The 26874-nt window shown below is 40.5% G+C and overlaps 2 protein-coding genes across 9 annotated transcripts in view; one reads left to right on the top strand and one right to left on the bottom strand.

Moving 5' to 3' along the window:
• Positions 1-16463, top strand: part of LOC109484487 (probable voltage-dependent N-type calcium channel subunit alpha-1B) — a 157441-nt gene extending 140978 nt beyond the window's left edge. For 7 of the 8 annotated variants that reach the window (XM_019787757.1, XM_019787759.1, XM_019787761.1 and 4 more), the window contains one exon: positions 2349-4009. In XM_019787757.1, coding sequence (XP_019643316.1) covers positions 2349-3277 — 929 coding nt within the window. In that variant the 3' untranslated portion in view covers positions 3278-4009. Of the gene's footprint in view, positions 1-2348; positions 4010-7784; positions 7827-8754; positions 8949-9600; positions 9799-10464; positions 10494-11397; positions 11555-12460; positions 12613-13082; positions 13282-13716; positions 13898-14675; positions 15837-16076 lie in introns of those variants that run through there. The other variant, XM_019787764.1, reaches the window with a different exon arrangement.
• Positions 16464-17375: 912 nt separating this feature from the next.
• LOC109484751 (U4/U6 small nuclear ribonucleoprotein Prp4-like) lies at positions 17376-25420 on the bottom strand. The gene is made up of 15 exons (XM_019788121.1): positions 25238-25420; positions 24954-25030; positions 24621-24693; positions 24011-24129; positions 23505-23587; positions 23003-23096; positions 22405-22499; positions 21822-21880; positions 21313-21436; positions 20819-20908; positions 20113-20235; positions 19110-19217; positions 18313-18431; positions 17958-18007; positions 17376-17555 (listed from the first exon to the last, which is right to left on the bottom strand). Exons 1-15 carry the CDS (start codon positions 25407-25409, stop codon positions 17412-17414), a joined length of 1530 nt encoding a protein of 509 aa, XP_019643680.1. The 5' UTR covers positions 25410-25420; the 3' UTR covers positions 17376-17411.
• Positions 25421-26874: the final 1454 nt, after the last annotated feature.

The following is a 26874-nucleotide window of genomic DNA, read 5'->3' on the forward strand; positions in this document are numbered from 1 at the left end:
GCTTAGCCTGGTATCCAGTCTGATCGTGGTTGGGGCCGAAAGAGCTCTGTCCCGCCCGCCTCACATAGGTTTCCCGGTGTGTATTTCACAAGAGACTGATTAGCCCTCACGACAGCGGATAGACAGAGGCGGGGCAGTAGTGACATATGGCTTTCGTGTTGGGGGGAAACCAAATCCCCAGTTATTAGCGTAACTCTCCTACCGGGGCGGCCTGTTGCACTGGGCGGGGGAAGCTATTAGAGCCCCCGAAGGCACAACCTGCCCGAACACCCCAATACCCCCAATCACGTAAGACTGGATACCAGGCTATCTACGGCCACACCAATTTCATTTGTTGGTTCTCGGATTAGCCTCTTCATTTTTTTCTGATTTGCAAAAAAAAGAAGATTCTGGTTCTGAATCAACTCAAATATGCTCATATGTTGGTTCTCGGATTAGCCTCTTCATTTTTTTCTGATTTGCAAAAAAAAAAAAGATTCTGGTTCTGAATCAACTCAAATATGCTCATATTTTGTCCCAAACAGTTGGGGAAAGTCCTTTTCTTCCTAGTTGTTACAGTTTTTCCATCTATCAATGCAGTGGTTTCATTAAAAGTTCAAAATTCATTATTTAAATATTAACCCAGCCTTTTGTGTTGACTTCATGGCTCCTATCATAGCATTTAGGGCTATAATAGGATGCCTAGACCTGTTTTTTTTCGCCCTGTCACTTCATATTTTTTTCTGAAAAAATCCAAGAACCAACAAATTAAATTGGTGTGGCTCGATGTTTCAATTTTCGCATCCTCCCCCAAAGCCATTGAAACTCCCTACTGACTGTTCTCTCAACTTTGTGCCTCCCTTTGGAAAGCCTTTCCAGCTGTCCATTTCAAGTTTCAATCGTCTCTCTGTTCAAAAACGTTTTCTGAGATGTTTTTTCCTGACCATCATTTTCGTGACCCAAGTGTCTCCTGTTTGAAAACCTGTGTCAGCTTCTACATTTGTATCCCCCCGCCCAATAAACCGGCTTCAAACACTCACATGTGCTCTCCCTCATTTCTCTTCACTATGTGGTCTTCTCAACAGCATTCACCCTGTTTCAGTAACACAGTTCACAGTTTAAACTGCGCATACAAAATGCTGTGGGTAACATGTCAAAGTTGATGACCCTGAGACATAAACAAAAAACAAATATGGACAGGAATTACATGTGTCAGGGGCCTTCACGTTTGACCTCACGCATTTGATTTAGTTCAAACTGTGAATCAGCTTATACAGAACAATCTGCACTTGTTATTATACACATGGTACATGCCTAAAATGTTGTATTGGTGGCCCAATACTGGCCAGGACATGGCAGCTACTATTGTTCAAGTAAGTCCTTCTCAAGTTGCAAATGCATTGCATTCTGATGTGATTGCTTGCGGTAAAAAGTTACAATTCCCATAATATGTAAGGCAGACTGGTTTTTAGGAAAGGACGGCATTCTGTTACCTTGATACATTGTATACAAGCTATAGAATGGAAAACTGAAGCTGCTATGTCCTGGTCCCGAAAAGACATCCTAACATGTACATGTATCTCAGAGTTACACAATTGTGGAAATGCCCCTAATTTTGAAGCAGCTCTCAGTACCACTGAAACATACTGTACCCACAAAATGCTCTTTCCAGGCGACTTCAAAATTAGGGACCTTTCCCACCCTACATTGTATAACACATTCCAACTACACAATCCAATAATGTTGCAAACAGACCTCTGTACACATTGAATCAGATAAACTTCTAAGTCCCAAGTGTGGGATGTTGTGTTGTCAACCCTGTCTCAAAACCTTCCCATGCTGTAAACTACTATCATGACAATCATTGGATATAACCCGCTATCTGTGAACATCATTGTATAACGTACTGGGTGAGCATTGTTAGTATAATTGTACAGAACAACATATCGATAAAACATGTCTGAGCATTTAATGCTATTGGCTTGTGTACTGTATGTAGTACAGATGCATGGTGGTGTGTTTTTTCCGTTTGTTCAAAGCACCTTGCATGCGCATTGTGGAAAGTTTTCTTACAGCACATTTGATTTTGGAGAGGAGTATTCTCGTGAATGTGTCGTGACGTGCCCGTACGTGTTTTGGAGCATGATGGTGGTGTTTTGTCTTGTGCTCGTGTTGCCAGCATCGAGGTCAGTTGTGCTGTCACTGTTCAACTTTCTTGGACTGCATGTTTTGCTGTTTGATTTTCTTCTAAGTGGAATGAGTTTGATGATGTGTTTCCTGAGTTTGGCATGGTTGTTGGTTGTTCTGACTTGTATGCGGCTGCATGTTGCCTGGGATTGAGTAGTCCACGTTGGCTTGCCTACATACAGGTCATCCCGCGGTCCAACAAGAGACCAATGTAGACGCACCACTTCCACACCGTGCTGCTGTACAACAGCAGCAGCAACAGCCCCAACACCACCTGTACAGCCGTCATGAGCCGCATGCCGCCCCGGCCGACATGGCCCGGCCACAGGAGCCTTATTCCGCACCGCACGAGATACAAACAAGGCCCTCCCCCGCTCACAGACATGACCTTGCCACCCCTTCCCAACAGCCCCAGACCGCCGCCAACGTTACCCGAACCCACAGCTCCACCTATCTCAGCCACGATGACGACCACGCCAGGCAGCAGCGCCGGATGCTCCCCACTCTTCCCGTGTCCAGGAGCGGAGGCCTCTCCGCCGGATCCAACCACCGCTCTTCTTCTCCTCCGCCCAACAAAAAGTCCTCCCCGCCAAGAACTCCCCCCAACCACACCCCCACCAGGAGAAAACGAAGTGCCTCCCCCGACCCCAACGCAACCCGCATCCCCGCCCAATCCCATGCTTCCTCCGGATACCCCCAGCCTCGCTACCCCCGAAACGACGCCCCCTCCAGACAGCACCCCTCCCGCGCACCACCGGCCTCCATGGTGTGCCAGTCCCCCTCTCCGGAGGACGACCTAGCTTTCGAGTACATGCCTCACCAGTCCCCCTCCGTTAACTCCGAACTATACTACGTCGAAGACAACAACTACGAACAGGAAGGCCCCTTCCAGGACGAAGAGCTGGACGAGCTCGAGTACGACAACACCTTAGATTACTTGACCTTCGAGGTGGCGGCAGCGACGTCCAACTCCCCACTCTCCCAACAAAATTCCCCGGAAATGTACGGAAGCGAGGGAAGTTACCGAAAACGGAACACACCCGTCAGGCAGGACAGCAGCGGCATCGGCCGCTCGTACTCTGACTCTGATGAAGAATCTGATTGGTGCTAATGACAAGAGTTTAAAATTATAGTCTTCTCCCATTGAAGTTGAGTCACATGACCTCCTTGCAGCATCCCGATTGGTTGGACTGGACCACATGATGAAAAATCGCTCTCGTCTCTTGATGACCCTGAGGCACGAGCGCTTACAAGTTAGCCTGTATACATGATGAGATCCGGGGTGTGGATCCCAACGACGCGAAGGACCAAGAATTCTGCGCTCTTCGAGAAGACGCCGCGGCGCATGCAAGAAAGAATGTACAGGAACTGCAGCACCGAGCCATGCAGGCAAGCTAGCTGCTGTCGTGGGGAGGAACCTTGATGATACGTGCAGCAGCACCAGAGGAAAAAGCAGCGTCCCCTGGAACTAACTACACTGACACTGTCAGCCACAGATGACCAAGCTGTCACGTGGAGGCCTTTCTGTTAACATGAAGAATCAAACGAAAAAAATAATGCGTGGAGCATCAAACATTCATTCTGCCTTTTTATGTGACTCGACAGGCTCTTGATAATAATGTCCTCTTTTTTTGGTTGAGAGTTCTTTTCTTCGTTGATTCCCATGGAATTCTGTAAGAGCCGAGTGGACATTGAGAGGGTGTCGATCTTTTAACCTTGTTGATGTCGGCTGTATGTACTACTACCTGGCTTGATTGAATATTAGATAAGTTAAACATGCATGTCGAGGTCATACCAAGCACCAATTTACCACCAAAGGTGGTACTGAAAATGTGGAACAATAACTTAAAGTTAATATATGGTATCATTGTAAGCACTTGCCTGACTTGATTTTTTGTTAAGATAGAAGAATTTAGAGTGATTTTTTTCATGTTATGTCCGATTTGGTCCTAGAAAGTCTCTGTTGTGAGGAAAAATATGCTCAATTCTGACCAATTGCCAGGCTTTGCCTGCTGTTTGTGTTGTATGACTTTTCACAGATCTTAGCGCAGTTTCTTACCATTTTTAAAAGAATTTACACAAATAATCGAAACCGTTTTGTACACCAGAAGGTTTCTGTATTTTAGGTAAGATCCAGGAAGAGTTGTATAAAATGCCAAAGCTAGAATGGACATGCCAAAACTATTTCCAGTGCAGTCCAGGCAAGACCGTAGCATTGTAGAGAGAAGTACTATAATTAATTGTAGCATGAAGAATCCTTATCCAATCTACGTGTAGTGGTTGACAATTTTCTAGAAAATACAATGTATCTTGCACTACCACTTCTTGCTGAAGCAAACTGTAAAGAAAAAGGTTTATGCACACATTGCATCAACTTTGCCCAATCTCCTTACTAAAATACTACCAGGGCTGATATTTTGCTGGCTCTGGACTTAGGGGTAGCTTTTGACGGGGAGGAACTGATCTTAGCAACTGGCCCCACTAAAAGTCTTCTAGTATCCACCTGTACTGTACCAAAGGCAGGTGATGCTCGTATTAAACCATTCCAGGATACAACAGGATCGAAAAGCAGGCTCTGTAAAACAAAAACAATGCCAGGATCGGCTGGCCATTTTTTTTTACCTGTAGTCCAAGCCATTGCATTGGTGATTGCAAAACCTGACTGTATCAAAATGTGTAAAGAGGGTCATTTCCAAATAAAGATCAATTACACAATTGTCGATGCAATTAAGGAGACTGGCATAACAACGTGTTAAAATTCACGAGAGAACATTAACAATGATCACAGCTTTCCAATATATAGTACATGTACTGAACTTGAGGAAAGAGATTCTTAATGATTTCGTGCAACTGTGACCTTTCAAACTTGAACATGTGGTTGACCTTGAGGGTTCTTTCAAAAACTGTCAGTGATTATAGATTATCAAAGACGGTCTCATCCAATCATATAGCGCCCCTCCTCCGAACAACAGAGTCCTGTTTTTCTCCTGGTCAGCATCTTTTCTACAGAAGTTAGTGCGAAAAAAAGAGATAGTGGCGAGAAGTTTGCCTTTATACATTCCTGTATAGCGTATTTGTGACAGATATCTATCCCCAGTGTGCAATGGAGGCGTTGGATTGGTTCTGAATCGAACACAGCGTACTTTACAATTATACAATAAGCCAAGTATAGACTGAGGAACATGCACCAAGAATTGGTCAACTTGCTTCATGATTATTAGCCACAAATCACTGAATCAGATGTAATACTTAAAGCATTCTGACGATCAAGAGTTTGCATTTCGTTCTAGTATTGATACTATTGTAACAACAAATTATGACTTTGCTATGCTGTCAACAGCCTTTTGTTTATACAATGTCATGTATACAGGTCCTTTTTTCTGCCGTTTGAAAAATATGGGTTTCCTTTATTCTCTTTTAGAAATTTTACAAATGGCCAATGCCAACAGGCAGAAGGAACTGAAAATATGTAAAGCAAGCAATGCACTTAATATCTTAATACATTTATGTATAAAAAGAGGAGCCACAAGAGGATAATATGATGAAATTGAACTGACATGAATGTACAGAATATTATAGAACGAAATTCCTCTCTATTATTAAGCCACAGTTATTGTGTATATGCCCTGCCCTTAACAATATGCCGTGACAATTATACTAGACACTGAGTGTTTGATAATATTTCGACAATTTGAGGCATCTTTGAGAATATTTCTGCTCAACATCTCTTCCTCCTTGAATCAGCACTTATAAAAATGTCAATGACAAAATTCCTTTTCTCCGATTAGAGGAAAACACAGTGACAATACTGTCACGAAGCTGGTGTGTTACTCCAAAAGGCGGTTATACCGGCTATACAGATACAGATACAGAATTCTGTTATGAAACACTTAGTAAAATTCTACACATTCTGACGTTTTAAAGTCATGAAGGAGAAAAAAATTTCAACTCTATAATTGTGTGCTGATAATTAGCATTTAGATCGAATTTCAAATTGACGATCTTCATGATACTAAATACATGTATGTAGATTTGGTTGTTGTTGATCTTATGAATTCATAGATTTAAAGCCACAAATTTTGAAAACTTGAGATGTTCTTCAGAAATATCAACAAGGATGCCTAAAACCACAAAAAAACGTAATGTTACTGGCTGTGTGGTGGGATTTCACTACAAAATATTAGTTGTTTTCACTTTTTCTATTGTGACAGTTTTTATACAATTTTGCCCTGTAAATATTTCACTATGCACGTTGGCATTTTCTTGAGAATGGAAAAGATTGAAAAAGAATGTGACAAAGCAATTCCACACCTGCCTATAGTAGTGTCGCTTCACTCCAGACTCTGTACTATCAGCTCACTAACAACCTGCACTCTTCTTTTCATGGACAAAATCAATAAAGATTGATACATCTTGAATAAGGTGCTTCCATGTTTTTCTTGGTGACAATTCTATTATAATACTAATACTAATAATTCGTAGTAACAGTTACTGTATCTACATCAGGTTGTTATAGTTTCATCAGGTTGGTAAGGTACTGAGTAAAGAGACTCTTTTGACACAATCAAGTTTAAAATTATTAATTTTATTCACAGCCAACATTTCAGTGACTGTCACCTTCCTCAGGGCAATTCTGTACGTTTGAGACCGCATTGTAGATACAGTTCCCTGTAACCACGTATATGTGTAGATACGTAAATATTGTACATTTGGGAATGCATCTGTAGCAGCAACACCTGTGCTGCAGTGCAATATGAACCAGTCAGAATTGCCCTGAGGAAGGTGACAGACGGTCACCAAAACGTCGGCTGTAAATAAAACACTTGGTTGTGTAAAAAGAGTCTCTTTACTCAGTTACTGTATCTAGTCTGTGCATGGGATGAAAGCTTATAATAATAATGATAATAACATTGAGGTGCTTTGCTATAAGATATAACATGCTGCCTATGGAATGCTTTGCAACAACAGGTAAGAAAGACAATTATGAGGAATGTTTTTTTTTTGTTGTAGGTAGAATATTTTGCTTCCGATTATCAGACGTGACTTGAGCAATGCTGTTCTTCAGACTTGAAGATAATGTAGATATCAGCTTAGAATGCTGATAGGAAAGAAAATATTCAATCAAATTACCTTTCAAATTAATCAATTAAAAAATAATCACAATCAATATGCTGCTGAAGTCTAGGATACACATAGGTAGAGGAGTCGAGGTAATATTATGTGTCTCTTTAAAGTGCCACCTATAGTATAAAATTCAGCTGCTTGACTAAGTATTAAATTCAAGTATACCGGTAAACTCAATTCTGAATCACCTTTAACCTTTTCCCTCCAGTCATATACATCATACGATGTACTAGTAGCTGAGGAAAAAATCTTATGATAGTTACAGAAATGTGTTCAAGTTGTTTAGATTAATACAGAAAAATGGAATGCTATCCTTGTTATAATATCTCTTTCAATAAAGGCAATTAAAAGTGAATAAGTTTTATAAATCTTTCACATGCACAACAGTATTGATTTAAATGAAAATGGTGCAGTTCTTAAAATGTTAACACATCAAATAACTGTACAAAATCTCAACTGATTAAAATTATACATATTATTTTACCTTATTTCAGCTGGACATTATTCAGAAGATCCTTTGGGCATATTGAACACAGGTAATGTAACGTTACCACATTGAGTGTTGTTTTGTGTATGGGTGCTGGGTTTATCAATTGTTTAACAGCTACAGTCAAGATATGAACAAATAGTAATTTGTATTTCTGGTCTGTGATGTTCAAAAAATTTCACTTTTTATGATTAACTTCATGAAACATATAGAGGTCTCTGTTTAGAAAAGTTTCCTATCAATAGCAATCTGATTTGGCCATATCATCAACTTTGCTTTTTTTTGCTTTCAGTTATGATGGTAAGGCCACACCAAGTAAATTTTATGGATGACGTCCGCGCGCGCATTGATTTTGGCCTGTTCCTAGAAAAAACAAACAAGAAATTCCGCTTCCTGTAACTATGACCAAAGAGTCACGACAGTGCCGCAAATAGGTTTGTACGGACCAAAGCATCAAGCAAGGAAATCATGACTTCCATTAGGAATTCAGTTTGGTACATGCTGCCACATTTGAAGAAACTTGCTGACCGCTCCATCTATCTCCCCAAACTCACAGGACGACAACTGCTGTTCCACCTGATTTATTGCTGTTTTGATGATGAATAAAAGACTTCTTGCTTGTTACACTGTGTCACCTCATTCAATTTGTGTCCTAACATTTGTCGTCTTTTAGTATATTTCCAATCTAGGCATCTTGTTTTTAGGGCCCTTCTTGTTTTTTTTTTGCCCTCTCGCATTAGATTTAGGGTCTCCAAAGGACGTCATCCATAAAATTTACTTGGTTTGGCCTAATAGACAAAAACAGTAGTGGTTACGGGATATTTTGTCAATTGACCTTGGCCTCATCATCAACTTTGCTATTTTATTTGCCTTTTAGTCATAAACTTTGCTATTTTTTTCCCTTTTTGCTATAATAATGGTAAACATGAAGTGGTGGTCACACACAGGATATTTTGTTATTCCTTTCATTTCCACAGCCCAGTACACGCCAGAAGCTAAGCTTGCCTACATCCTTGCCTTCTGTGACTACCAACACATCCCGCTACACTACCTACGGGAGGGTTACCGGAAGCTGAACACCGTCGCCCTGAGCGAGGCGGTTCTCAGCGTGGGCCACGAGCTCGGGGCCGAGAGCGTCGACTTCTACGCCAATGTCAAGCTGCTGACCCAGGTTGGTTAGTTAACTCCAGATCGTAAGAATGTATATTTATTAAGCGTTTTCAATTACCACATTTTATTGATATATGATATGAATCTTTATTGCATGTTCTTGCCCAGATGGGCTAAATGCACAAATGTGACCAAATGTGATTGAGAGGATAAAAAATATGAGTATATGAGCGATCGCTGTTTTTGTTTACATCATATACATGCAAATTATGGAAGACATATGCAAACTATGGGTGGGCAAATCAACCAACCGTCACCCACTTTTTGCCTACCATGACGTCATGGTGATCGCTCATATTGCATACTGGAACGCTATTTTCCAATGCTAAGTGCTAGGAGTCTATATATTACAACTGTTACAATATATTATATAATACTACCTATCATCTACTGTTAGCTGCCCTTTCTTCTCTCTTTTTGAAAAATCTGAAAACATAATTACATCATTATTATTGCAATTTGATGATACGAATATGTTTATATTTATTTTAGAACAAGTTTTGAGTACTGATCGTTTTGTAATGTAATGAATCAACAATTCATGGTGGTGTCTTACGCCGAAAAGCGGTTACACCGGCTATACATGTAGAATTCAGCCATTCGGCTGCGAGTAATTGATATTGTAATCAAGCATTCATCATCATCATCATTAGACGCAGTACCTTGTCAAGGAGGACACGCCCAAGGCCATGGTTTCGATGCGGCCGCTGACCCAGAAGCGGGCGAGAGGTGCGCTGTCCAACGGCGAGATCCGGCTCTACATCAACTGTTTAGCCATGACCATTGTGCAGCAGTATCGTGACGGCGGCCGGGCGGCTGTGCAGGACGCACTGTACGAACATGCGGAGCAGGTAATGTTTTGTTTTTTATTTTTTTATTAGGCTACACCAATTTAATTTGTTGGTTCACGGATTTGCCCGCTTCCTTTTTTTCTGATTTGCAAAAAGAAGTTAACCTTGGTCTCCACAACGGTAACTTGCCTACCAAAAAAACATGAACATCCATTTAAATATTCTCTAGTTATCCTGCTACATGTAACAAGCAACAAACACAAAAGGTCCACTGCAGTTACGTAAGGACCCCCAGGAAGCGCATCTTTGAACTTGACCTTGGTCTCCTCAACGGTAACCTGCCTGCCAAAAATCATGAACATCGATCTATGCCTTCAACAGTTATGCCGCTAAATCCACAGTCTCACACACAAAAGCAGACTGACTTAAAATTTATACCCTTCTCACAAAGGCAATAGTTTCAGTTTAGTTTCAGTTTATTTGTTTTACCAGTAATTACAGCTCAGGCCATTTTGGCCTGCTTTTCAGGTAATCCTGGATACACATAAAAATACATACAACAAAAACACAGTACATAAACTATTAGTAAAATGCAATATACTCAACATCAACTAAATCAAGTCCTGTTCTTAATGTCCTGTTCTTAAAGTCCTGAGGCTAAGGAGCTGTTGTTGCTGTAGCGGAAGAGTTAACCAATTACTACTACATGTACTACTACTACTACAGGTCCTGTTATATAGCGAGAACTACGGCGTGTATTCCCACTCCGCTGGGCTGCTGTATCTGGCCGTTGGGCGGTACCTCTCCCACACCGGGCACTTTGTGGAGGCAGAGAACCACTACACTAAGGCCATGAACTGTGTGGCAGACAACACCAACACGGGGCCGGACCTGGACATGGACCCCGCGTTCCTACAGGCCATCATCAATAAGGAGATGGGCAAGACATGGCACAGGTGGGTTATTATTCACTCTTGTCACAGTAACAGCTAAGCTTGAAAACCTGTGGATAATTGTCATATTGTGTCCACCACTCAAACACCTTTTGGATAGTTTTGAGTATGCCTAATGGGCAATTAGTTCATTATTACCATCTCATAGAAATGTATACTTTTTAGACAAAGACTAACCACAGGTTGCTGGCCGCATAATCGCATAAGCCATAGATGACAGACTCATCACAAGTCTCTCTCCTTTGGTTGTTGATGAAGACTTCTACATTTGTACGTGCATAACTCTTCTCTGAAGTGCACTCGCTAGTGGCTCAGGAGTCCAATTCTGGATCTGCAGGGTCCTCCGCAGTGCTCACAGCTGAACTGGAACGGACTCTGCTCCCTGCTGCTGCTGCCGCTGCTTTATATCTCTGTCTGGCCTCTAGAATATTGTTAAGATGGCGTGTCCTTTCAAAGTTTTCATGTGCAAGTTTGATTAGAATGCATGGGCCAGCCACTCTGTCAGTCTTGTGCCTGGCAAAATAACAAGTAGTGTGACTTCTATCAAACTGATGTTTGTATGATATTTGCAGATGTGGGAACCTGGACCAGGCAGTGGAACCACAGATAGCCAGCCTCATACTTGCATAAGCCGTACATTTTGTACATAAAAGATCCATTACAAGTATTGTGACTCCTATAAATGATTTGTGTATGATGATTTTAGATGTGGTAACCTGGACCAGGCCGTTGACCTCCTGATGAACGCAGACGAGGTTCTGGGCAGCTCGCGGGACGGTCCGGCTGCCAAGAGCAGATACCCCGAACCCTCCAACCTCTGGCTCATTGCCGAGAGGCTTGACTGCTGCGACAGCTTTGCCAAGGTATTAATATTGTTTTTTTTTAATAGTGTGCAATTGTAAACAATAGCCTGAGTTGTGTAACACTCCTGGCTAGTTAGTGGTTTACAGCAACTGCAAGGTTCAAGCTACATGAAGCTTCTAGATAAAGTTTGTAGTGCGATAAATAGTGTTCTACAGCCCCTAACTGTGGAACAACCTGTCACTGAAGCAACGAAAGACTCTGGGACTGCTAAAATTCATTCAGGTCTGGAATTGTGATGATTGAAATGAGAGGTGAAATTGTGTGAGTTTTTTATGTGTCATACAGTAACTGTATCGTATGTGGTATCGTAATATTGTATACATGTAGTTTGTTAATCGTCCTTTGTATACCCAGCATTGCCTGAAAAACAGGTTATGTACCCGAGTGTTACTGCTGGTGAAATAAATAAACTGAAAGTAAATAAACTAATTAACTGATGTCTCCTTTGAATGCCCAGGTCTTCACCGACAAGGGTGACTTCACTTCTTTTTCTATAATGAGCTAATGTAAACAATAGCCTGAGTTGCCTGAAACAACAGTTTGTTATGTACTTGAGTGTTACTGCTGGTGAAATAAATAAAAAGGTCTACCCGTGCTCTATACAGAGCATAGGGTTTTGGTGCCTATGTCCATTTCTGTAGCCCTTGGGCGACACACAGTTGTGCAGGGCACTACAGCAGGGGACTAGTCCACTGGTAGTGCTGTGTGCTTGACCTTCTCACACTCTTTCTCATATGTGCTGAGTGCTGAGCAGAGAAAGCAGTGTGTACCATTTTTAAAGTCTTTGGTATGACCTGGCTGGGGTTTGAACTCACGACCTCCCGGTTACAAAGCGAGCACTCTACCAATTGAGCTATTGCACTGAAACTAAATGAACTAAACTGATGTCTTCTTTGAACGCCCAGGTGTTCACGGACAAGGGTGACTTCACGAGTGCGTCGACGTGGATCGCTCGAGCGGAGGGCCTCCTGCGGACGCCGGGGCTCGTCGGTGTGCAGCGCTACACCGAAAACGTCGCCATCTACTACCGACACGTCCTGGACAGCACCATCGAGAGGTTTATTAAATTCTTATTTACTTCTGTATTCTTTGAACTCATTCTGTACTCATCAGTGGACTTACCACTGCTGTCCGGAGTGGCCCTGGATACATACATACCCACAATGAGACAGTATATAAAGTACCGTATAACATGAACAATTAAACATGACTATCAAAATCGTTAATATCCATACTCCCAATCGGGGTCATGCAACATGTTCTGCTACCACATTCTAGTTGCAGCCGCATGGATTGATTTAAACTGTGCTGCGTGGCATAAGTGTGGGTTTCAGAAGTTCTGTTGAAAATGTTTATAGGTACTCGGGTAACTGATTCTGAATTGACTTGCGTACAGTTTGTAATACTAAACGATGTAATTGGCGGCGTGAAGATAGATCTTTCCAGCCAAGACTGGATAGAATGATGTTCCATGCTGAAATGCGATCTGGATGAGGAAATAAGCATTATTCTTACTGCACGGTTTAGGTTCTATATCGCGCAGGATGACTACCGCAAGGGCACGGCGTACTACGCCCAGATGATGTCAGAGATGGACAAGACGAACGTGCGGTTTGCGTTCATGCAGTCGCAGTACTGGTCCATGCGCGTGTCAGAACTGGAGGAGCCTGACATTGACCTGCTGGAGGAGGCAGCACACAAAGTCCTCAGATCTCAGGCCATACTGGTATGTACAATGTAGATGGTAGAGTGCATGTAGTGGTCTGAGAGTAAATGGTTAGAGTCTAATGTGTAGAAGAGTGTCAGAGCTCAGGCTACATGTGCATGCTGTAGACTGTTATGCTTCTTAAACTTTTTGGGTCAAGGCATCCAATGCAATTTGAGGGTGGCAAAACTGGATTTTCAAAGACACTTTAATTTCTGTTCATTGTTAGACTATTAATGTAGTACCCCCGGTAAGTTGAATAAATACCATCCCGTAGCATACTGATATCTATGAAGCAAAAATGTGATGTGGCTGATGGATAAGTCGCTTGTTTTGTATATATTGCAGAAATTCATGGGGGCAACTGCAATGTATGTTACATTACATAGATCAGTCAAGCCTATTTCTGATGATTCATCTTTTCAAACCTTTGTACAACCTGTGTAACACATACAGGTCCGTAAAGTAGGCAAGAAGCACAGTAGCTATGCCTGGAACTGTCGCATCCTGGCCGCCATCCTGGCCCGTATGGACGACCGGCTAGAAGAGGCCCTGGACAAACTGGAGGAGGCAGAAGCCATTCAGCAGACAACTTACCCCAACCACGAACAACTGGGACAGACCTGCTATCTACAAGGTGGGTGTGAGATTCAGTCACTTTGGTCTTCCTCAGTTGACTGACCCAGTGAGGCTTGTCACGTGGCTTCTTTGAAGTGTGACATCAACACTGGATCAAAGGTATCTGGGTCAGTCTATTGAGGAAGACCAGAGTGACTGGTCAGAAGCTCTAGGTGTGAGAGAACTTCTTTGTGTTGGATCTTAAGTTTTAACTTTAAACATGTAACTACCAACACGGGTGAACTTTAAAAAAGTTTAATGATATATACATTGTGTATTTATGGAATAAGGAAAACACATTGTTTTTGCTCTGTTTCCTCTTTTCCAAACACCAAAGGTCAATGACCTGAAACAGTCTATCACCATGGTAACTAGTGTTGCAATTTTATAGCAGGAGGGATTTAGACTTCTGTCTCGCCATATAAATGAATGTGTTTGAGTAAGACTTGACAGAGCAGACCATATGCGAAGGTAAACATTATGCATTTGCTTTGCAAATGTTACCTTTTTAGTAACAAGTAGTATTTGCTGATTCTATAGGTGAGAGAGTTTCTTTGTGTTGGATCTAAAGTTTTCACTTTTAACACGTAACAGTAACTACCAACACAGATGAACTTTCATGGTATTAACCAGTAGTGTTTGCTGATCTGCAGGCTTGGTGTACCTGGACATAGACAGACTGTATACATGTATATATATGGGCCCCTCAGGACAAGAGTTAACTTTAAACATGTAACTACCAACACAGATGAACTTTCATGCTAAGATATTAACCAGTAGTGTTTGCTGATCTGCAGGCTTGGTGTACCTGGACATAGACAGACTGCAGGAGGGGAGGGAGTACCTCCAGGCGGCGATGGAGTACTTCGGGCCACAGCATCCGCGAGCGCTCACCATCATTCCTCTACTCATGGGGGAACTAGGCGGGTACTCCGATGCCTAGTTAGATACTGTAACTCCTCACTTTATGTGAAAGTACCAGTAAGTTCACGGTCACAGAGAAAAATGCTAGTGCTCACAGAAAAAGAAAGTCAGCAATTTGTTTGTTAATGATAATGATATATAACTTTGCGGTACAGAAGTGAGATACTGTATTTCACTTTATGTTCACTGCAAAAAGTAATCAGATTCTGAAGTAGTTAAGTCTTCTCTCAAACATTGACAACTGTCTTGTACAGTACCGGTATATTACAAAACATTCAGGACTGGTGTTACAAATATACATAATATTTTCATGTATATTTGGCACAATTCAAGCCCGCAACTCTATACATGGCAATTTGTATTGCATACATCACAAACTTGACTTGAACTTTTTACTTGCGCTTGCCTAATTTTTTGGGTTTTTTTGGTGGACTGGAAAAATTTTTTTTAAATTATCGTGTCAGTATTATGTGATAAAAAGATGTAGTTTCATCTTTCCACAAAAATCTTTATTTGGCTCTTTTAAAGTGATGTGTTGGTGCTACAACCAAAGGCTTTAGGTGTAGGTATACATGTGTAAGCACTCAATATTTAACTAAGACAGATTTCATCTTTTCTACATCTACATACTATAAATATACAGAAGAATCAGTACAAGTATTACTTCACTAAGATGCCAAGTTGTAAAATTTTTAAAGTTTTCAAAAATATACAGTGTTAAGACCACACATGTTGTACAATTGCAATCTGAGGGAATTTTGGGGATAGTCAAGCCCATGTCAGGCAAAATTCAGCCGCCTTGCTACAAGAAGACTGCCTCAAATCATTTTTTTTCAGTTGGTTCTGTCCAGACTTCCTTCAAAATGCTACAGCATCAAAATCGTACAAAAACCTACAGCTAACGTAACCACACCATAACAGTACCTGGGGTTTAATAGGGAAATACCAGTTGTATTTGTAAAAGGAAAAGTAACACAGTTCAAATGCTGCTAAGTCTTGTGAATAATACATTTGTACTAACTTAGGCAGAACAGGTAATACAGCTACGTCGATGAAGGTTAGACATCCAGGTAATACGATATGCCAAAAAACAGTTACTCAAGCAGCTGGATATGATTTTGAAAACGTCAGACGTTTCAGCTAGTATCCACTAGCTTTCGTCAGTGACTGAGAGACCAGAGGGGAAAGCAGGTTTATATACACAACCTGTTGATTGATATAGGTAATAGGTATACAGCTATTTTAGGTAAATATAAATGAATATAGCTGAATAGGTAATACAGCTATTTTATAATATTCTTCTGCCTCTTTGCATGTGGGAACTTTGAGAGGAATAAGGCAAGGCTATCGCTACCTGTACAATCATGCAGTATAAATTTTGTGTTTTGATTTTGAATAACAATCATGTTTATCAGGTACCACATATTCAACCAGGAACGTTTTTCACACTAGATGTGTTCATTGTAGGAAAAGTATTTCACTCTGTGTTAGGGAACAGAGTAATTCATGGAAACTTTTGTCTTCCAGAACATAGCTTTTTTACCATGATTTTGGGATGGAAAAGATGTATTGGGAATATGAGAAAAATCATGTTACATGTGCATTGTATCAAGGTAATGATTATGTTTACTATGATACTAGGTATAACTACTAAGGTGTAAATTTTTTTAACAGGATAAAGTTAACATAAGATTAAGTAGAGCAGGTCTATGCCAGCCTTTGTAGCTTTAGAGAAGGGACCAAGAGAGTGTACTAACGCTAAAAAGGATGGAGAGGATAACCTGTGGTACTTTTGCTTGTCTTTCGTACAGCTTTTAAGATATTTATTTTTCTTTGGACGTCACTGGTGTTAGATAAGATTTAATGCAATTTGACATTTTGTTTGATTCAATATTTTGGAATTAACATAAATGACAGCTTTTTTAACTACAGGTGAACTTGTGTTTATATTTATATTTGGCCAAACTGTTGGCAGAAAAAGATTTTATGAAGGGATGTTAATAAATAATATGAATAAAGGTGTGGAATGTGACAATTTATTGTTTTTTTTTTTCTGTATTCCTTGATTATAAGAAAATATTTTGCAAATATTCTAAGTAAGAAACTGCTTAGAATGGTGTGAAGGAGGTATGAGCATTTTATTTTCAATAAACAGTGCATATTTTCAGTGAGTTTTTTCCTGGCAAATGATCAAATAAAAGTGCGGCTGAAGTTATTGTTGCATAGTATGCCACAGTGTATTCACCTATGCCCTATAATGTTCTGTTTGAACAAGACTTAGTACAGAAGTACAACAGTACACTGTATTCCAATGTGGTGTACATATCAACCACTTTCTCATGACTCTGGGTTCACCAAATTGGTCCAAGTAAAATGACCACTTGTCATGTTGATCAGGATTCATTTTTTGTCACAAATAAAAAATATGAAAATATGGGTATGTCCTTTATGACAGGAAACAACTTCTAGATATCAAATCTGTAAGTGTATGCATCTGTTAGTGTATGCATCACAGCTAAATTTAAAAGGACTGAAAATTGGAAAAGACTTGCTGATCTTTAGGTGCTTGTCATCCATGTTACTCTCCCTTGTAAAGTCAAGGTCCTGGATCATTCAGCAGCCCAGAGTTTGTAAGTCCGGTCGTACGAGGAAGTGGCAATGAACTTGCTGTCAGGAGAAATGTCGATGGACATCAGCTTCCCTTCGTGCCCCGCAAGGGTCTTCAGAGGCGACCAACCAGGATGGGCCCAGACCTGGTGCAGTAGCCAATCACAGTGCAGTTAGAAAATATTTAAATAGTAACAACCAATCATAGCACAGATAGAGAAAAATTCAAATAGTAACAGCCAAAAACAGCACAGATAGGAAAGATTCAAATAGTAACAGCCAATCACAGAACACATAGGGAAAATTCAATTAATAAAAGCCAATCACAGCACAAATAGGAAAAATTCAAGTGGTAACAGCCAATCACAGCATAGATAGGAAAAATTCTAAATAGTAACAGCCAGCCACAACACAGAGATAATGCCATTGTGTTCTCCCTGCTACACACATTAGTAAATATAGAACACAATCATTTAGGGGTAACAAAAAACAGACCTTAATCAAGATTGTATAAATTGAAAAGAAAGATGATACTATCAAGTACTTGCCTTTGCTGTGCAGTCAAAAGATGCTGTGACCAGATACTGTCCTTCAGAACCTGGGGGTAAGAAACATCATGGAACATAGCGTTAACTTCAGATTCTGTACCTGGCAGGTATGGCACCAAGGAAGGATGAAAACATTTAACAACCAACTGGTACAATTTTTAAATCATTATTGCTTTGCATACATATTTTGTGTACACTCAAGAACTCACTTACATACCCGGTACATACAGTGCCAATTCATAAATTCCGCAAAAGGCCAGGATTTACGGGCTTGTCGTAAAAGTCGCTATGTACTACCGCAAATTCACAATACCAGCTTTGTATTCCTGTGGTTAAGTTGTGGTGAGTTACGTACCTTGATACTTGAGGCCTGAGACGAGGTTGGTGTGTCCTGGGATGGTGTACACACACTTCCTCTGTCTCACGTCCCACACTTTAGCTGTGTTGTCTGCACTTCCTGTGGCCAGATGGTACCTACACAACAAACAGGGCTTTTCCATTATACAATAACATTTGATTGACTGCTTTACTCAATATAGAGCTATTACTACTAACTAAAGCATTTAAAAGTAAACAGTCATTAAAATACAGAAAGTTCAGATAGATGGAACTACAACCATATTATGTAGTGTCGAATGACTGAGTGGTTAGATTGGTCACAAGATTAAGAGGTCATGGGTTCGAATCCCTGGCATTCCTGGCTAGACACGTACGTAACACAATTTCCTCACCCCACTTAGGTGTAAAATGGGTTGAGTGTTATGGGTTAACCTGACTTTGGTTAGAGAGGTAGAAGGCGGTGGAAGGAGAGGGATGGGCTCCACCTTCCAATACCGTGTCCTAGACACAGACACTACGGCCTCAAGAACCTACATTTCGTTTGCGCCTTTATTCAAACACAGGGTCATGTGGCGCAACGGCAGCGTGCACAATTTGGAATCAAGAGGTCCCAGGTTCGAGTCCTGACATGCCAACGATCTTGTGCTCTTGGGAAAGGCACTGTACACAACTTTCCCCACTAGACTCAAGTGAAAATGTGTTGAGTATTGTCTGTCCAGTATTCGTTTCTATGTGTGGGACACAACACCAGCAACAGCTGCCTTTGCATTGCACTGTTGCAATTTCAATAAATCAAATCAAACATGTCCGTACCCATCAGGTGAGAAGTCGATGGCGAACAGCTCCTTCAGGTGCCCCTCCAGGAACATGACACACCTGCCGGTCCGCAGGTCCCACACTCGCCCGAACGCATCCAGACCACTGCAGGTGGGCACAGTTCATATTAGTTACTGTAGTTCTTATTACTTATGCCACTGCAAGGGTTAATATTAACACTAGATATCAGTACATACTCTCTATATGCCACTACATTGCACAACAACAATACAGTAGTAATCAGTAAATATTTCTGTGGTGTTGATCAGGTTGGCAAGAGACTGAAGAAGAAGGTCTCCCGTGCTCTTGCCCGAGCGTAGGGTGGTGCCCATCTCCATTTCGTAGCCCTTGGGCGACACACAATTGTGCAATGCACTACAGCAGGGGGCTAGTCCGCTGGTAGTGCTGTGTGTTTGACCTTCCCACACTCTTTCTCTTATGTGCTGAGTGCTAAGCAGAGAAAGAAGTGTGTACCATTTTTAAAGTCTTTGCTATGACCCGGCCGGGTTTGAACTCACGACCTCCCGGTTACAAAGCGGGCACTCTACCAATTGAGCTATTGCACCGGTTTTGAGCAAGAGACTGCTTCAAAAGAAATTGAGTTTTCACATCCTACATTCTGGTGACTGTCACTTTCTTCAGGGCAACAATGAAGGTGACAGACAGTCACTGAAAAGTTGGGTGAGAAACCCAGTGCACTGGTTGTTTAATAAAGAACAGTGCATATTCCTTAGCTGATGCTAAATACTTGCAATTACTGCAAACTAAAACTTAAGGTTACTTTTATCACAATGTACGTACATGTAACTTCATCAACTAGGAGGAGTAAGTTCAAATAATGAATAAGTAGATTGAAAATACACCATTAGTTTGTTGATCAAGTATCCCCTTAGATTAGAATGTAAAATTGCATTATTTAGAAAGTCTTTAAAGTGCAGTTTGTTCACAAGGTAAGCGCATGTAATTACATGTACGTTGTACAAGACAGTATGTCCCTTACCATGTAGCACACAGTGATCCGTCACACTGGAAGCTGATGTCGTAGACTTCCTTACTGTGTCCCTCCTGATGTAAGACTTCCTCCTGGGCCTCCAGGTCCCACAGTCTCCACGACTTGTCATAACTACAACATGAAAAACAAGGACATGTCTTACACTCTTCATCCTTTCTATAGTCACTCTTAAGAAAATGCAATAGATTAGCTTTAGTATCGTTATGGACTAGCTAGTTAGAATCAGATTTTAGTATTAGTTTGTGTATGTACCATTGTTGTTTCTTTGCCAAACATTGTACCAGCTACAATTGTTAAGCAATAAAGTTGATTTGCATAAGACAGTTCACAGTGATCACATTGCTATCATCATGCTGCAGATTCTGATATAACTGGAAACTTAAGTTAAGGTAACATTTGTAAAGCAAATGCATATAAATGTATACCTCCACATGGTGTAGCCCAACAAACTACTGCTCTGTCCATACTAATATATATAATCAAACACATTAAATTTCATATATGACACTAGTCCAACTCTGTCTTGCAACTTGCACAATGTAACCCAATACCACAGGGTTTCTGATACAGCTTCAGTTACCATGAGGACAGCTGTCTGGTGCAAGTCATTGATAACTGTTTAGAATGGAAGAAGATACAGAGCAAAATGTTATCCTTCTGTGAAGGTAAACATAATTACTTCATCCAAACTCACCATGTTGTACCCAGGAACCTGCCGGATGGATGGTACGCTACTCTGGCCACCCTCGCCTCATGGCCCTCAATATTCGCCACTGGTTCATCACTGGGAACAGAGTTTAAAAAGAAAAACAAGACAACTGAAGGTTAAAAGTCATGTACTGTTTGGAAGAAAAACCCTGCCCCTCCCTGGTACATTTTAAGACACTAATGTAGCAATAAACATTTACAAAGTGCATGAAATCTACTGCAATTATACATCAAACACTATCTCAATAGAAACTAAAGATATCTGTACCTTTTTTTTAAGACCATATGACACCAATAACTCCAAAACAAAACAGAAATCAAGAACTGGAAGAATGATTTGCAAGATTTGATGCTCCTTAACATCAGAAGAGTTTGTTTTTGATCCTAATGTCGTCTTTGTTCAGGAACAGTTGTGTTTTACTGCTACTGGTATCATAAGGTCTTTAAGACCTATAGTTGGGACCCAGACCCAGTACCAACCTTTCCAGTGACCAGAGTTTGACGGCACCGTCAGCGCTGCAGGAGGCCATGCAGCAGGCTGAGTCCTCCAGGGTCAGGGTCGCCTGGGGGTGGAACACCACACACCCTACGTTCTGGTTGTGTCCTGGGAGAAAATGAACATAGATTATTGTACAAAATGTCAATGAAAGTTGGGCATCCAGTACAAAGTGTCTAAAAAATATATTTCTGTGTTCTACAATAAAACATAGAACATTGTATCAAAGGTCTAAAAAAATATATTTTTCAGAACACCACACAACCCATGTTCTGGTTGTGTCCTAGGAGAAAACATATTAGAATATCCTACACTGTATCAACGTATATTTCTCAGAACACCACACAATCTACACTCTGGATTCAATGACAGAGCCTACTTGTTGATGGGGAAGTGTTGTTTTTCTTGTCTGATAACCTGAAAATGCAGGAAAAACATATTTGGAGCCCTGAATAACTTTACTCATACACACATATAATATTGTCAATCTTACCTCGTAATGTTCTGACCAGTTTACAGTCTGGGACTGACCACAACTTGCACAGGCCAGACCTGAAGAGACAACAGGGTTTGCACTTAAAACACAATCATTGTTAAGTTCTTGCTGTTATATTGTAGTGAACTGGTCGCAAACCGGACTTCTGGGGAGCTTCGTACTTTATTGTGTTGCCTCCAGGACTCCTAGCACCAGAGTGAGGTTACTGGGTCGGACTGCTCTACTTCTAGGATAGGAAGGGGTGTAATAGGACTGCTCTACTTCTAGGATAGGAAGGGGTGTAATAGGACTGCTCTACTTCTAGGATAGGAAGGGGTGTAATAGGGCTGTTCTACTTGGGGTGTAATAGGACTGTTCTACTTCTATGTAACGGGGGGTTGTGTGGTAGTTCACAATGGGTTCATAACAATCATGATGCACCATATTGTCATAATGTGCCATCCTTTTTCAATGTTGGAAACAGCTTTTTTCTTAATTTGCAGTCCATCTTCTGACACTTCCTAATATGTTTGAACATTTCGGAGGTACCTAGACACTTTTTAGCTACTGAAGCTGAAACATACAGTAGTGTATCTCTTACCATGAGGCCGTGGCTAGAAGCTGGGAGTTTGGACTAAACTTGCAGAAGGAGATGGGCCGACTGTCTCCTATCTGACTGCCGTAGTTGGTCAGGGCCTGAAAAAAAAGGAAAAAATTATTAATAATTTTGAATCTTTGGTTTAAACATGAGGCAAATCAACATACTACACACATGTACATGTAAGTACCTGGACTAAAAAAATTGTGATGTTGTTCTTAATGTCACTCTTTTTTGATAGCTTATTGCAAGATTACATAATGGTTACTGAATAGTAAAAATGTAAAAATACAGTGCAATAATTCATCAGATATGTATGTAAGTAAGACACACAATTTGCATATGTGAAGATTAGCAATTGATACATTGAATCCTTCATATGCCTGACTAAAATGCATACAACAATCATACATTAAATGTTACCAGGCCCATAATAACTTAAGTTATATAAGTTAGAATTTGTGTTTAGTAGTTAGAGTAGTCACATACTATATTGTTACCCATCCTGTTGTCCATCCTTTATTTTCATGTTACTTGCAATCAGCCTACAGGCAGGAACTTGCAATAAACTTTCTCTATAATAACTACAGTGTATACTCACCCTGAGTTGTCTGTGCAGCTCCTGCATTCTGGCGTTTTTCTGTGCAGCTGGGATTTCCTTGTCTGCACGAGCTCTCTCCAACCTCTTCTTAGCTCTGAACAGGCATCAATGGAAGGGAAAGTGTCAAACATTGATAACATTATATTTATTGTTTATTATATTGTTATTTATCATATAACATTATATATTATATTATTGATAACATTGATAACTTGATAACATTCTTAATTTTTTATTGGTTGATGTGGTACAAAAAAACTGTATGTAGTGAGGCAATGCAAGACAGAGCATACATGTACATGTGTGTTCTCTGGCAGTTCTCATTGAGAAGGCACTGTGAAAAGTTTTAACATAAGACTACAACATGACAGATATTTTGATACAGTTTACAGGCTACTCAATACATTCCTGTAAATCGTCTGTCACCCATATCACCCATATCTACTACAGAGAATCGGTAGCAAAATGGCTACCTCAGTGTGCTGTAGGATATGACCCATACCTTGGTATGGAGTAGCCAGCAATAAACATCCTGGCATCCTTCAGACTCTGGGGACCCTCGTGGTACCACGTGGTGTCGTTATACTGTGTGAAAAAAAAAAGATAAAAACAATCTCAACCCTCTTAAGTTCACTGTAGAGCTGATCTTCCCTGCTTGAGGTTTTGAAGACAGATTCTCTCTATTCTCAGCACATAACAGTATTTACAGGTTCACTGTGCATTGGAAATGGGCTGCTATCATCCCGCAATTTCTTAACGGGAGTCCAGAAACATTGGGAGATGTTACATGTTACATCAAAAGTGCCTATCTATCCTATCCGTTTTATTGTCAGTTGTTCCCCATTTTCCGAGCGTTAGACATGCTTGCACTCTGATGCTGAGGCTTGATGGCTGCCCGCCACTTGCCTCTGTCCTGTGGGTTGACATTATGTAGGCTCAATTGGTGGAACTCCTCTCTAACATTATGCATGTTTTTTTTTTCTTTTTTTAAACATATCTCTCACTCACTTCTTTCTTTTCTTCCTTTTTCTCTTCTTCTGAGTCCTTCTTTAGTTTGTCTTCCCCGATCTTAGCCAGAATCTGACGCAATCGCTCTCTCCTGTCTGCTGGGCCCTCTCCAAACAAACCTGAAATCATAAAAACATTCATCATCAAACAAACATACAGGAAAGTCAACACAATTTTGTTTGCTACAACAACAATAATCGAGGGATGTGAAACAGAACAACGACTGCCAAAAACCTAAACTGAAAATTACAGTCAGGCGGTAAATAAAAATACATCATCATCAAACAAACATACAGAAAAATCAGAGTATTTTATTTGCTTACTACAACATAAATAATCGAAGGATGTGGAACAGAACAACGACTGCCGAAAAAAACAAATTGGGATGGATGTAAAAAAATAAATAATGATTACATTTAATACAATTTCTGGCAAAGCAATTTGTTTTTTACTTCATTACTTTTAATAGTAACTTGGATAGCGAGTGTGAGTGACTTTTCATCTGTCAATACAGATACCATTATATCTAATTTTTGTGGCCCATTTTTAAGGCTGAGCATCTGTACTTTCCTTGTAAAAAATAGACAGTTCCAGTAACTTGCCCACTTACATATTGGTTCTCCCAGCTGTCTGAGTTGTGCTTTGACTTCTGAATCATCAGTTGACACGTGGATTTGTCTAGCCTGGGGAAGGAAAAACAAAACACACTATAAATGAAGATCAGAAATGATGATGATGATACATTTGGTATGCAGATATCTTTCTTCATATTTACACATACATAACTTTTTGTGTTGTATCATTGTATTTTGTATTGTATTATTTCAAAATCAAATTTAACACAACAATCACAAGTCTTGAACCTATAGAATAGACTTAACTGTTGATGTATCATTCTACTTGTCCCAGTTTGTGAGAAGTAAGTCTATGTGGCTCTGCTCACCCTTTTTCGTCTTTCAAATTCCTCCAAGACTTCTTTCTGTCTCTCACTCTGGTGTTCCTCCAAGTCAAAAGTTTCTCCTGAAAAATTGCAATCATTGAATTAATTACTTTTTATGCTGCAACAATAGAAAAGTACTTAATTTCACCCCTAGAAACTGTACTATCTGGGTTTAGAAGTAAGATTAATCAGATGTATAATGTAGTTTTCTATAGGCTTGTCTTGAATTGAAATAAAAATACATATATGTAATACTCATAACAATATTGTCAGCATTTCTCCTCTACCTTCTGAAATGTTGATGTTCCCCGACAGTATCCCAGCCTGCACTGCGTCAGTGCCCAGTGACCCTTGACCCTCCTGCTTGGCCAATCGCTGCCTCTCAACCTCCTCCAGACTGCCGAAGTGGACGACCTTCGCCTTCTTAGCTGGCAGTGGAACATCCTCATCATCAGACATCCTGGCCTGTTTCTGGAAGAAAAAGGAAGTTTCTTAAAGTTTTGGTTTATCCGTAATGACCTTTTCAGTTACAATGTACACGACAACAGTCACTGACGAAAGCTAGTGGATACTAGCTGAAACGTCTGACCGTTTCCAAAATCATTATCCAATTGCTTGAGTAACTGCTTTTTGGCGTATAATACGTAATCGACGTAATATACACATATCTTTTTGGGAATGAAGGCCTAACTTTGAACATGAACTGGTTGTCATATAAAGTGCCCTCAAAACCTGATATCATTCATGTATAGGGGTTATATGGCATAGCGGTAGCGTGTTCGGCTCAGAACCAAGAGGTCTCAGGTTCAAGTTCAAATCCTACCCTGTCACCGATCTTGTGCCCTGGCCTTGGGAAAGTCACTTTACACGACTTTCCTCACTTCACTCAGGTGTAAATGAGTACCTAGCTTCAGTTAGGAACGTCCCTCGGATAGGACGTTAAAATGGTGGTCCCGTGTTTAGTAGAGCCACACTCCACGCACGTAACAAAGGACCCACCACAAAAAGAGTAGGGGGTCTCCCCAGAAATTCTGAGGGGAGAGTTGCTCCCGAATTGGTTGATTAAAAAGCAGCAACTTTTCATGAAATAATAGGAAAAACCCTAACGTTAAATTTGAACATTTTGGGAGAGAGGGGGAGCACCGGTACCCTTACTTCATAATTTGCTTGGGGAAAGCCCTGCTTACATGGTCCAAATTCTAGGGTCCAGAGTTAGTGGTTCACATCAAATCACCAGTGTACATGTAGCAGAATCAAGTTCAGGTAGCCTACATCCTACATCAAAGACATTAGACAAGGTAATTCTTCAAGGTACCTATGTTCCTAACTATCCTAAGTGCCTTTACCTTTATTTCCCCCTTGTTCATTTGTACCGGTCACTTTGTATACGTATGCACAACTGCTGATAATTCAAATGTTATTGGGCTTTGTAGTACGAAAGAAGTACAAAAAAATTGTGCAAGCTTACGTGAGGTATTACAAAAGGTGGGAGGGGGGCAAATACGCCACAGTTTGTATCACAATTTCAGGTAGTCGGTTGAGTTTTGCAGAAGTCTGCGTTAAAGTCGATGATAAAAAATAAAGTAAAGCTTTAAGGCTCACCTTTTCTAGTCGTTCTCTGGATGAAAAACGCCGATTACGCAGCCGAAATGTCACGAAACTTTCGCAAAATCGCCGCTTCGACGATTCACACGCGTGGAATAAACCATTCAACTGAGAGGTGTGTGAATCTGTCGCAAGCTGGAAATCATTTATTCGGTGATTTTGGTCATAAAAAAACATAAACAGGTGAAAATGAAACTCTTAAAAATGATTCTATTAAAACTGTATTGTATACTCACAAATATTATCTGTATGGTTAATTCTCACTTGATATTTAGTTGAACAAATTTTGCACATCCCCATAGTTTTAGTGATCTCGCCC

This window comes from Branchiostoma belcheri, unplaced genomic scaffold (genome assembly GCF_001625305.1).
Source record: "Branchiostoma belcheri isolate BF01 breed outbred unplaced genomic scaffold, Haploidv18h27 scaffold7, whole genome shotgun sequence".
Classification (NCBI taxonomy): domain Eukaryota; kingdom Metazoa; phylum Chordata; class Leptocardii; order Amphioxiformes; family Branchiostomatidae; genus Branchiostoma; species Branchiostoma belcheri.

Bases quoted from the DNA above. Each gene is read 5' to 3' on its own strand.
- LOC109484751 (XM_019788121.1), bottom strand. From the start codon at position 25,409: ATGTCTGATGATGAGGATGTTCCACTGCCAGCTAAGAAGGCGAAGGTC. The intron at 23,588-24,010 runs GTGAGTGAGAGA...TTTTTCACACAG, and splicing joins AAAAGGAAGAAAAGAAAGAA to TATAACGACACCACGTGGTA. The intron at 18,432-19,109 runs GTACGGACATGT...TTTGTTGTGTAG, and splicing joins ATCGACTTCTCACCTGATGG to GTACCATCTGGCCACAGGAA.